General features: G+C 47.3%; 1 protein-coding gene across 17 annotated transcripts in view; it reads right to left on the reverse strand.

The window, feature by feature from the left end:
- Positions 1 to 242: 242 nt before the first annotated feature.
- CORO1C (coronin 1C) overlaps positions 243 to 12,456 on the reverse strand; it is a 77,262-nt gene continuing 65,048 nt past the window's right edge. For all 17 annotated transcript variants that reach the window (XM_081542989.1, XM_081542996.1, XM_081543001.1 and 14 more), the window contains 7 exons: positions 10,702 to 10,883; positions 8,819 to 8,938; positions 7,845 to 7,949; positions 6,328 to 6,473; positions 4,041 to 4,098; positions 3,694 to 3,939; positions 243 to 2,652 (listed from right to left, as the gene is read on the reverse strand). In XM_081542989.1, coding sequence (XP_081399115.1) covers positions 2,533 to 2,652; positions 3,694 to 3,939; positions 4,041 to 4,098; positions 6,328 to 6,473; positions 7,845 to 7,949; positions 8,819 to 8,938; positions 10,702 to 10,883 — 977 coding nt within the window. In that variant the 3' untranslated portion in view covers positions 243 to 2,532. The remainder of the gene's footprint in view (positions 2,653 to 3,693; positions 3,940 to 4,040; positions 4,099 to 6,327; positions 6,474 to 7,844; positions 7,950 to 8,818; positions 8,939 to 10,701; positions 10,884 to 12,456) is intronic.

Below are 12,456 nucleotides of genomic sequence, written 5' to 3' on the forward strand. Positions count from 1 at the left end.
CCTGAACTCTCGTCCCTCCTTCACAATAAGGGGCTCAGCAAAACTAGGCAGTCTGCCCCAGATCCACCCCTGGGGAAGGCCGGAGGCGGGTTCTGAGCCCCAATCCACCTCCAGAGCCCACACATGCTCCGTACTTACCCTCCGAGAAAGGGGGGGGGTTCCACTGAGTCAGAGACACTGTCAGGCAGCAAGGCACTCGCTACCTCAAAGACAGCAGACATGTGAAATAAACACGGACACCGTTTTGTAATCAATTTTTTTTTTTATCTTTTAAAATGGAAGCAAGTGTTTCAACAGAATACGATGGCTGCTCTATAAGAGCCGATCTAGGAGTAATTCACTGGGTCTTCTCTCGGATAGCTCGGATTTAAAAAAAGAAAAAAGACAAAACAAGAAAAATAACCGACAGAGCGTCAGACACCAACTCTGAGCCTGGCGGGGAATCCGCTCATTAAATAAGCCATAAGCTGCACACTCAGGTCATAATAACCGGCCCCTGCCTCCTCGTCTCTCCAAACCATATTCCCTAAGGTGTTTCACCACCAACAACAATTTTGCTCACTTAATTAACTGGGTATCAGAACCTTAGAACATTTCTGAATCTTAATAATGAAGGTCTTCAGAAGATTGTGTTGATAAAGAAACACATACAGGCTTGAATATAAACCACTGTAATTATTGTTTTCTTTATATCTCATTATTGAGTATTTAAAGCACACACGTACACACATGTACACACAAAACCACACCAAACATTCAAATACCCTGAAACTGTGGAGACAGCAATCTCAGGGTTGGCTAAGAACATGGTACCTTTTCTACCATGGACAGCTTGGCTGTGTGTCCCAACCCACCGACGCCACACTCTGCCTCAGCCTGGCCCCCTGCTCACAGATGATTCCAGCCAGTCCCGTCCCGGCCCCACACTCGCAGGCGCACATGCACGCGTCCCCGCCGTGGTCCCAAAGGCATGACATGATTCCTATTCCATCACTCAGCTCTTCCAAAAGGGCTCCTTACACCTTTTTTTTCTCAGGCATGCACTCTGAAAAAAATGGAAATGGAGAGGGGTTCCTGCTAACCCAGGAGCGGGGCAGGCCTGGGAGCTCAATGTCTGGCCTGGGACTAGGCAGCCTCTGGGTTTGGACCCAGCCTCGGAGCCGCTGCAGGGGGCATGGGTGAGTTTGTGTAGAGGGTGCGTAGGGACAAGCGACACCATCAAAGCTACAGCAGATGCCTGCTTCCTTCTTGGCCCTTCTCAGTCTCGGTATTCAACAGCACCCTCTGGCCTCAGCTTAGCAGAATGCAGTTAGGACCGAAATGCAAGAGGAGGGAAGCCCTGAGAGGGAGAGCTACATACAGAAGAAGGGAGAAAGGAAGGGCAGGAGCTTCAGGGAGGCTGGCAGGACGGGTAAGTTGTCCAGCACAGGACAAGCGGGAAAGCAGAGGATCACGCAGGGCGACATGTGGGGCGAACACTCCCCTTCAGGTTCCCTAGCCTGTGTCCCGCCTAACCTTGGATAAGCTGCTGAAATTGACAAGAAGGAACACTCCACAGCATGTGTGGCTCCTCGTCCTGGACAGCCTTGTCAAGTATTGACCAAAACCTGAACTATGACATCAAAAGGGATGAAGGCAATAGATTCTACGTGTGTAACAAAACCGCAGAAACACATGCTAGTTTAGGTTAGATTATAATCATCTGAAGCACAGGATAACCAAGAAGCAAAATTCCATTCTGGTACAACCACCCAATTTCTAGAAAAGAGAAAGAAAATGATTCGATATAAGCCTTTTTTTTTGTTTTTTTGATCAGAAGACTCAGTGGGAGGGGAAGGGTGGGAATACGAATCCACGTGATTTTTCAAGTCTTCCTTTTGTACAGTCATTAAGATGACCAGGTTTGTGCTGCAGAGAAGTCAGCACCGTGTGGCTACGGCTCTGATTGTTCTCAGATGAATGTTTATACAAAATAATATCTTATCTTCATTTAGTTTATAAACATACACAGTGCTGTCCCTTTCAAATTAAAGAAAAAAAAACCCACACACAAATACTGCAAAGTAGCAAAATAAAAAGAAAAAAAAAGCTACTTTTGGTTTTGGCAACATTAAAAAAAAAGAAATATAAAAAGCAATGTGGCATTGGTCCCTGTTTGTAAAAAAAAAAAAAATAGAAAGGAAAAAAAGGTACTTGGGCAGGACACTGAATCAGAATTGGTTGGGTTTCCAAAATTCAGAATATCTGGGATTTTCAAAGTAGCACTTTTGTCTTTTAGAAGTTCACAAGTCACATAACACTTAAAACATCAAAAAAAGTTTTCTGGTAAAAAGCTCAGCTTTTAAATCACATTTTGTTTCTGCAAATTTGGGAGACGAATTGAGTTCTTACTGGAATGTGGCCTATGGTTGGTCGACAGATCTGAAATGGAATGTCTCCAAATGGCAGTGCCTCCCTTCGCCCTCCCCAGGACCACACCAACAACCGGCCACGAGCACGCCTTCCTGCTCCCATCTGGGGCGGGGTGGACCTTCAAGCCGCTATCTTCGCCATCTGCTGTTCTAACTTGGAAATACGCTCGTCTTGATTGCAGATTGTGTCTTTTATAGATTTGATCTCTTTTAAAATCTCATCCAACTTGGCTTCATTTTGCTAAGGAAACAAAAAAGAGGGGAGGGAAGAGGTTGACTAAAGACAGCGAAGTTCAGCACAGGTAGCACGTACGGGGTATACACGGGATGCTCTACTTGCAAGTAGCAGGTCGCAGGCTGGGCCTTGTAGGAACGCAATGAGCGCTGGCCAGTTCCCCTGACCCCACAGCAAAGCAACTGTGCATCACGGCTCCCGGCCCCTCACCTGTGCACCTACCTGGATGGACTCTTGGGATACATTTAAGCTGTAGGAAGAGACTGAACCCTGCAAGGCTGCCCCACATTCCAAACACCCCTGTCACCCTACTTAAGCAGGAACACCCTCTATGTGGCCAGGGTGAGGGTGACCTTCTGGAGGCTGCTGAGCACCCATCAGCTCCTGGAGAAGGTCCTTCCCGGGAAGTACAGCCCCTGCCCCGTGGCTCCTCCAAGAGCCTGAGCTTCTCCCTCGTGCAGCCGATTCCTCGGGAGGAAACCCTGCTGTCTCCAAAGCCACGGTGCCTCAGGCAGCCTCCTTGGCCACAGCCTGAGGGCACCTGTCCTCTGCTTGCCGCTCCTCTCTTCCTCGACAATGCCCGACCCCCTGGTCCCCAGAACTCCCTTCCGCAGCCTGCCGACGCCCCCCCTCCCCTCCCTGGCTCGCCCCTGCCCTCCCCGGGGCCACGTGGGTCTTCACTGCCAGCCTCTGCTCCCTGACGTGATTCTTGCTACGACACCCAGGGTCATCTCAGCCTCTACGTCCCACTCACTCCAGACCCTTCCATCACTCCAACACCCAGCAGCTACTACAATCTCTCCCCACTCCTTCCTTCCGGGACCTCCTCTCCCCAGCACCAGTAACAGGCTGACTTCTATCCCAGTCATCATAAAAAAACGAACTAAAGGAATCAAACCCATAAATGCCATGTGATCAAGGCAGTTCCTACAGACCGTGCCTGATATCACAGCTGAACCCCGCCTGTCCGGTGGGGACAGGGCTGGCAGGCGCCTCTGGGAGGACCAGGCCAGGCCAGCCCACTCCCCCGGGCCCTGCGGTCCTTACCCCGCTGGCCGCATCTGCGGTCTTCTTGGGGACACTGATCAGGTCGCACTTCTTGTTTGCCGTGGGCTTGCTGTCTAGAATGTTCTTCTTGACCACCTTGAGGTCCCTGTTTTTGCCAGGGATGTATCCGTGCTTCAGCGAGATGAGGAGCGGATCAGCGTTCTTCCCCTCAAACCACTCTTCTGCCTCCAGGGCCGCCTCAGGCCCCGCTGTGTCGGGGTACAGGTCATCTTGGAAAAGGTCAGACTACATGAGACACAGAAGAGAAACTCACAGGTGAGGAAGAAAGGTGTGGAATGCTTAAAATTCTTTTTAAACACAGATCACCTAGACAACTGGACACTTACCTTCCTGGGGACAGTCATGATAATAGGCTCACACTTTCTCTCGTGAAGTTTGAAGAATCTTCAAAGGAGAGATAAAGGCAAAAAGTTGCATTAAGTGAAACAGGCCAAGTAACAGGCTTAGTAAGCATTCTTGTACATGCTGCATTTGCCCATCGCCTCATCTGACAGATCCTGGGGAGCAGGGAGAACTCAGCGTTCCCATTCACAGAGGAGGAAGGGGAAGTGAGAGGAGCTGTTATGGGAAACGGCGGACAGGGACATGAACCAGGAGCAGAGGCCTATGCGTTACGGTGACAGTCAAGTTCCAACTATCGGGGGGCTGATGAGCTGTGGGGAAATGATTAACATCACCAATAAGGAACCGCTTCTGAGAAAATTACCAAGTCGACAGCCAGGAGACAACGAACACCCGCCTCTCAGAGAGTATCTACGACCTGGACGCCAGGTCTTCCGCCAACACGAGGTGGTTGAACATTCTTAAGTATAAACAGGGTTTTCAAAAAGGAAATGAAGCAATCCCAGGAATTAAACGTCGGCATCCGAGCAAACCACATCAGGGGCAACACTCAAGAAAACTCTGGAATTATTCAGAGCATGAGAAGAATAGGAACACCAAGCCCCAAACCTGTGCAGTCAGCTCAGCGGTGGGAAGACTGGCCTGAGCTGGACGGCCAGCTCCACCCCCACGCCCGGGCTCGTGTCCACCTCAGCCGGCCTTGAGCTCCTCATTCATGAAGGGGGTACGCCAGCAGCCACCTTACAGTGTGGAAAGGGGATCTGGGCCACATGGTTAACACAGTGCCCCACATGTAACCAACACCCCAGAAACAGAGTAAACAGGAGGCGTCCTGAATGACCTGCTTAAATGGTCGCTCCTCAGTAACCACGGGGGATGGGTCCAGGACATGCCAAAACACGGAAATCCAAGGATGCTCTCAAGTCCCTTACACAAAATGGTGCAGCGTTTTACAGTCTAAATCATTCTAGATGACTTATGAGACCTAGGATGACGTAAATGCTAGGTAAACAGTTGTGAACACAGCATAAATGCCATGTAAATCGTGTCCCACGTGCCACAGATTCAAGTTTTGCTTTCTGGAACTCTCTGGAACTTTTTCCCCTCAGTATTTTCAATCCACGGATCAGAACTCGCAAATTCCAAGGGCTGACTATGGTCTCTTCAAACTTATAGATGACAGTACAGTATACCTGTTCCCAAATCCTGAATGTAATTTTAAAGTTCAGATTCAGTCTGTTTTGAACCACATTTTGCTTCTGGCTGCCCTGTACAGCATGCCTGCTTCCCTGCCAGGGATCAAACTTGTGGCTCCTGCAGTGGAAGCATAGAGTTTTAACCACTGGGCCACCAGGGAATTCATTGAACCACATTTTGATTACTTTAATTTAAACCGCAATTTAGAAGTATATGTGACAGCTTCCTTTCATTATTCTAGCTATAGAGTTGAAGTATTTAAAAATAAAACAAAAACTCTGCAGTGATTATATAAAAATGGGCCCCTAAAAATTTCTTTTATTTTTAAAGATGTGTCAATTATCTGTGTGACCAGCTTAGCACACTTAGAAAAATGTCCATGTAAACACAGTGTTATAAAGATGTGTGGTATGACTGTATGCTTGATAATGTTGTGCTAGTTATTTTGTTGTTTAAAATGGCCAGCAGTCGGTTGGTACTGAGAAAAAAAGCCTGCCCCTTAGGAAAGTCACTAGCATCATGGAATATGCATTTTTAAAAACTCCACAGAGTAGTAGAGAGAGGCAGATGTTATACAACACAGATGAGCCTCCTAAGCCAACTAACCTAACACCCACTATGGATCTCTGCTTCTCCAGCTTCAGATCCATGGGGTCCACGAGCCAGTTAGGAACCTGGCAGGTCCCCTCATAGGGCAGGAAAACCATCCCTCAGTTCCACCCTTGGGACAGGCTCCCTGGCTGCCTCCCAGGGGACTCTGGCCACAGCTGCAGCCTGAAGACAAGAGACAAAGATTTCAGTAAATCAGGGTGTGATTCACCCCAGCGAAGCTACTTAACTGCTATATTTCAAGTTAATAATCTGGAGGACCAGGAGGGCACAGTGGCATTAAATGATTTTGAATGGTTCCTTCTTGCTCTCAAACCCCATGTTTCCAAGAAGGAAATGAGACACTAGTTCTACGATTCTACTGCACACACACAGGTAGAAAGACTGGGCACAGCAGAATCACGTGCTCTCACAGAACACAGACGGCGTAAGCCTTCTGAATGCTTTCCGATACCGATTCTTTACCTGGCAATCTCACATTTGTTGACATCGAGTCCCCTCTTAGGCATGTAGCCCATCCCCCTCTGAGGCTCCTTGCTGCTGAACGTGTTGAGGTAGTGGACATAAGGGGATTCGTCCGTGATCTCGAAGTAGCGGATACTGCTGTCGCCCTGCAAGAAACAGGAGACGTGAGCCAAAACACCTGGTTTAGGTGGGCGTCTCGCTCCTCCCTGAACTCAGCACTGACTGGGACTCCGCTACAGTGCTGACCTTTTTTCCTCCCCTTACGAGGCTTGGTCTCAGATGGTTTTGCTTCCTGGCAGAACAAGCTTGTGCAAGGCTAGCATGCCCTCTAAACGGCCTCTTCTTGAGGGCTCTGACTGTCCTGCGCTACGTCTGACACTGAGGCAGAGTCGTGGAAGAAAGGTTCATCGCCCAAAGGAATGATTTTAACATTCCTTCATGGCACAGGTCTGAGGGCACTAACACCAGACAACTGGATAAGAAGTAAGATTTCTCTAATGAAGAAACATTAGTTTCAGCGAGCACCCTTTCACTTCAGACTGGAATGCCATCTCACTGCAATGTGTCAGGTTCGGTGATCACTTTGCGTAGATGGTCCGAGTTTTCTGAAGACCTGAATACACTAGCCTGAGTGTAAATAACCATCACGCAGTTACATGAAACTGAGAATGAAGGCAGACCTGCCGGGCAGAGGGGAGAGAAGAGGTCTGTGGAAGAAGTGAGAAAGAGCTGGCAGTACTCCGCCCTCCTCTCCTTTCGCATGATCTCCATCTGTTTCAATGATGTAACTATCTAAAGCAATGAAGACAAGCTAATCACACACTGCTTTCTACTTACAATAACTTTCCACCCAGTGCTAGTAACATCTGGCTGACGATGTGGTCTATGGCTGCTGTTAACATCTCAAGTACAACTTTCAAGGAAACAGACAAGATCTCAGTTTCTAAGTAACTGACCTATAAAAATGTCAAGCAGGTCTGCAGCTCACTCCATCAGTTGTGAACAGAAGTAATAATAAGATACCCCCAGCTTCACCCAGCGAGGGACTATCTGACAGGTTTGGGGAAGGGAACACATCAACAGATTTATTTTGATTAATTCAATTATTTCAACTACAAAAATTCTACATGATTATTGACCCTACCAAAAAAGAAGGGATGCTGAGGTCACCCCCTTCTAAAACGATGTAACAGTAATGAAGATAAAGCTAACAACACCTTAGTTAGGCAGAGATCATCAGGCACCAGAAAGGGGTTCCAAGTTTTGTGTGAGGTCTTCCTGTAACGACTGTCACCTTCTGACACTTGAGTCGGGCCACATAATCCAAGGCCTGGCTCTTAACCCAGAACTCCAGGAGTGAGAACCCTGTGGAGAGTCTCTGAGGCCCTCAAAAGGTCGTATCCACAAAGCGCTATTCTCTATTCTCGTATAGACTGCCCATCTACTAAAGCTCTGAAGGATAAACTTTTCTTCTTACAGGATTAAATTTAAGATCAAACAGGAAAATTACTGCTTACCTTTCCACATAAGTAAATGATACTGGTGTCGGGGTCGTAGAAAGGTAGCAAAACCCCATTGCTAGTGTCCATTTCATGAAGAGCAATTGGTTCCTCCATATTTTTCTGTTAGAAAAAGTATACATAAATACACATATATGTATACACACACAAACACACGTAATACACACACATTTTAAAAGATGAATTTTCATAAGATGGTACATTCTTTCATCTGTAAGTTAGCCATTTCCCTAAAATAATGAAAGTTTAAACAACACACATGTAATATTCATACATGTAATTACCAATAAGAATACTATATGAGATCCAGCTCATTGAAAAGTGTGTTGACTTGACTGCATAATTAACGCGCCCATCAGTGTGATCCCATGAGAGATGAGAGAGTCCATCTCTTCTGTGACTTTCTTTTTAAAAGTACTTTTTTCTTATTAAAAAAAACTCATGTTCTTTAGAAAGTTAAAAGGTACAGGAAAAATATAAGAATCATCACATACGCCATAATCCCACGGTCCGGTGCGGGGCAATGACTGCTGTGGCCTACTTCCCTCCAGCACACAGCACACACAGTGGGATCATACCATACGTGCAGTTCCGTGCTTTTTTCCCACTTGTGCTGTCATGAACATTTTTCCGAGCATGACTATTTTGATTTAGACATTTGATCACGTTCTTTAGGAAACATTTTAACTAAGTTTAGATCTTATTTCCCAAGTCTAAAACACTGGATTCTTCATGCATTCTTTCGAAAAACAACAGTCAACATGGACTCCTTGGGAGTATCAAGAATTTATTTTTAAAACACTCAACAGTAAGTCTCCAGTGAGGATGAGAACTTCACATCCAATTTAAGATGAACAGGAGTTCAGCATATGACACCGAGAACCCTATCATCTACCGACCCACCTCAAGGCACGCTCAGAAAAGGAAAGCTCGAGGCTGCGAAGGGGTGGCAGGGCCGCAAAGGCACATACCGGGTTCCAGAGAGCCAGCTGCCGCTCGCTCATGCGACTGAAGCCAGTGGTGAAGACATTGCCGTCAGCCAGGAAGATGGCTCTCATGGGTCGGGCTCCTTCATGTGCTTTCTCCTTCTCCTGAGCGAGAAAGCAAAGAGGCACATTACACATAGTCAGACTGCAGGAAGGAAAAGTGAGGGACAGCGGGGGCTCAGTGAACCCAGCTACACCCCACATGCCACTCGCATCAAAGGTGTGACTGTGCGTGCACACCTGTATGTGCACATGCACACGTCAGTACTGACCACCTCCCCTCCCTGAAGGAGGAGGAAACAGAGACACCAAGGGATCTGGCCGAGGCCCTCGGCTGGCGAGCAGGCAAGCACGCCAGGCCTGGACTGAAAGGCCTCAGCCCTTCCACCAGCCCCTGCCACCAACTCCAGTCCAGCCTCCGCAAAAACACGTGACAGGGCTCTGCCAAATGTTTTGTTTCTCACAAGTATGATAACAACCTAAAGGTGGCTCTGCACTGGCATCCAGCAATTTCATGGGACAGGAAGTCGAGTCTGGTTAACTCCCTCCTTGGCCTCACCTGTTCACCGGGAGCCCACCAGCTCTGCCCTATGGAAGGTTCTAGCGGAGAAACCACACGCACAGGGCCTTGGTAAGCTCCAGCCACGCCTGTCGCCTGACTCATAAAAAGTAATGCCGGCCAAGAGCTATCTTCTCAGAGAAGGGCCGTGATGGGGCACAGAGTAGGGCAGAAGTGACTAAAGGCCTGACTGTCCATCTTTGTCGGAATGTGTGACTTTGTGGAGGCTGAGCTCAGAGGGCAGGACCAAGGATGTTGTGCTGTGGGAAGAATGCTCCCCAGTGTCATCAGGCCCTTTAACAACCAACTGAGGAGCAGGGGAGGGAATCCACTGAGCTACCTGTAGTCCCAGGCCAGCATACAGTTCAACTCTGTGGGTTAGCTAATCTAGACTCACCAAATCTTTTTTTTTTAAGGGCGATATTGTATCTTCAACTTAAGATTTTATTTATTTACTTATTACTTATTCTTTTTGGTCGTGCTAGGTCTTTGCTGTTGCGTGTGGGCTTTCTCTGGTTGTGCTGAGTGGAGGCTACTCTCGAGTTGCAGTGTGCAGGCTTCTCACTGCGGTGGCTTCTCCTGTCGCAGAGCATGGGCTCTTGGGTGTTTGGGCTTCAGCAGTTGCAGTCTCAGGCTCGAGAGCACAGGCTCCACAGTTTTTGTGTATGGGCTTAGCTGATCCACAGCATGTGGGCACTTCTCAGATCAGGGATTGAGTCCATGTCTCCTGCATTGGCAGGTGGATTCTTCACCACTGAGCCACCAGGGAAACCCTAGACTTGCAAATTCTTAAGCAAACTGATAAAAAAAATTTGTCTCTCTGTGAGAAATGGTTGCCAACTGAGAGGGAGAAAGAGAAAGAGAGAAAGAGAAGTTGCTCAGTCGTGTCTGACTCTTTGCGACCCCATGGACTGTAGCCTACCAGGCTCCTCCGTCCATGGAATTTTCCAGGCAAGAATACTGGAGTGGGTTGCCATTTCCTTCTCCAGGAGATCTTCCCGACCCAGGGATCAAACCCGGGTATCCCACATTGTAGGCAGACGCTTTACCATCTGAGCCACCAGGGAAGTCTTACCAGGAAGGCCTGGGTAAAGCTTCACATAAAAGCTGAACATGCACAGCTCTGAAGAGAAGGGCAACATGGAGACAGAAGCTTGGACAAGACTTTTCTGATTCACAGCTGGGTCTCTGTACACAGCAAGGGTCCACAGACTGGCAGCCCAGCCTCTCTGGTCTGCGTTAAAAAGCAGAAAGCTCTCACCCACTGGAGCACTACAAATACTGGGGCTGTTGTTCTAAGAATACTTACAGCAACAATCTCCTGTTTCCTCGGATCAATTACTCTCACTTTCTTGTCTTTGGAGGCTGTGCAGATCAGACTGCCGTTCCGGTTCCAGCTGACATTGTAAATCATGTCTGAATGCATGTCGTCCAAGTTTATTAGGGCTTCCCCCGTCCCCACGTTCCAGATGATGATGGCATTATCACAGCCTGCAAGCAAGCAGAACCACACCCTCAGGGATGAGAAACGCCTGCACAACAACACATCTGTGAAAACTATAAGCACAGGGAAGATAAATACACATATGTATTGAAATGAAGATGCTAATTATAAGAAGCTCTACTTGCCAGGAGTCAAAACCTGAAATGACCAAAGAAAAAAGAGATTTGTGTAAAAGAAACATGGTAAAGGAAAAATACAGCTTGTTAAGTGTGGGTTCATGTGAAACAAACAAGAACACCAAGTAAACAAAAACAAAGAACTGTAGGAAAATAGAATCTTTTTTTTTTTAAATAGAGTTAACTGGGCTGGTGGACCCTGAGTGACTGTAAGTTTCCTTTTCTAGTAAAACATGCATCAGAACGAATACAGCTTCTTTCTTTTCAGGAGAAACTAAAAATAAAGGGTTTAAATAACGGTTTAGGAGGCTTAAGACAAAGACTGGATAGGAGGTTACTGCAATCAATGGTGCTGTAAGAAACGGTCTTGGACCAAAGCATGTAAATTATAATAAGTGGAGGGAAATGCCCAGCCATCTGCTCACAGCAGATTTTTATCTTTAAAAAGGAGAGAAAAATAGGCCAAGACTGGCCTGGTTTGAGAAGCACAAACTGCCGTTAAATAGGCACGTAAATTCAGAACCTGATCCCCAAAGAGGCCACAGGTCAACCGAGCCACAGCCCCTCAGCTCATCAACTCATCTTCCCTCCACGGTCAGCCCCATGTCCCCAAAGCCCCTTTAAAAAGAGGCACCATTTGCTGCTTCCAGGACATTAGCACAAGGAAGAAGCAACATAAAGGATGGACAACCTGAAGGTGAAACTGTTGTCAATAAGCCAATTCTGCAAACACTTAGAAAAATTAGCTACTAATAACCAGGACACCTAAGTTACCTAAGGGTTCAGTCAGTTCAGTCGCTCAGTCATGTCCGACTCTTGGCGACCCCATGAACCACAGCACGCCAGGCCTCCCTGTCCATCACCAACTCCCGGAGTCTACCCAAACTCTTGTCCATTGAGTCGGTGATGCCATCCAACCATCTCATCCTCTGTCGTCCCCTTCTCCTCCTACCCTCAATCTTTCCCAGCATCAGGGTCTTTTCAAATGAGTCAGCTCTTTGCATCAGGTGGCCAAAGTATTGGCGTTTCAGCTTCAACATTAGTCCTTCCAGTGAATATTCAGGACTGATCTCCTTTAGGATGGACTGGTTGGATCTCCTTGCAGTCCAAGGGACTCTCAAGAGTATTCTCCAACACCACAGTTCAAAAGCATCAATTCTTCCGCACTCAACTTTCTTTATAGTCCAACTCTCACATCCATACACGACTACTGGAAAAACCATAGCCTTGACTATATGGACCTTTGTTGGCAAAGTAATGTCTCAGCTTTTTAATATGCTGTCTAGGTTGGTCATAATTTTCCTTCCAAGGAGTAAGCGTCTTTTAATTTCATGGCTACAATCACCATCAGCAGTGATCTTGGAGCCCCCAAAAATAAAGTCTGACACTGTTTCCCCATCTATTTGCCATGAAGTGATGGGACCAGATGCCATGATCTTAGTTT

The sequence above is a fragment of the Giraffa tippelskirchi genome, chromosome 11 (genome assembly GCF_054371585.1).
Source record: "Giraffa tippelskirchi isolate mGirTip1 chromosome 11, T2T-mGirTip1v1.2.pri, whole genome shotgun sequence".
NCBI classification, from domain to species: Eukaryota; Metazoa; Chordata; class Mammalia; order Artiodactyla; family Giraffidae; genus Giraffa; species Giraffa tippelskirchi.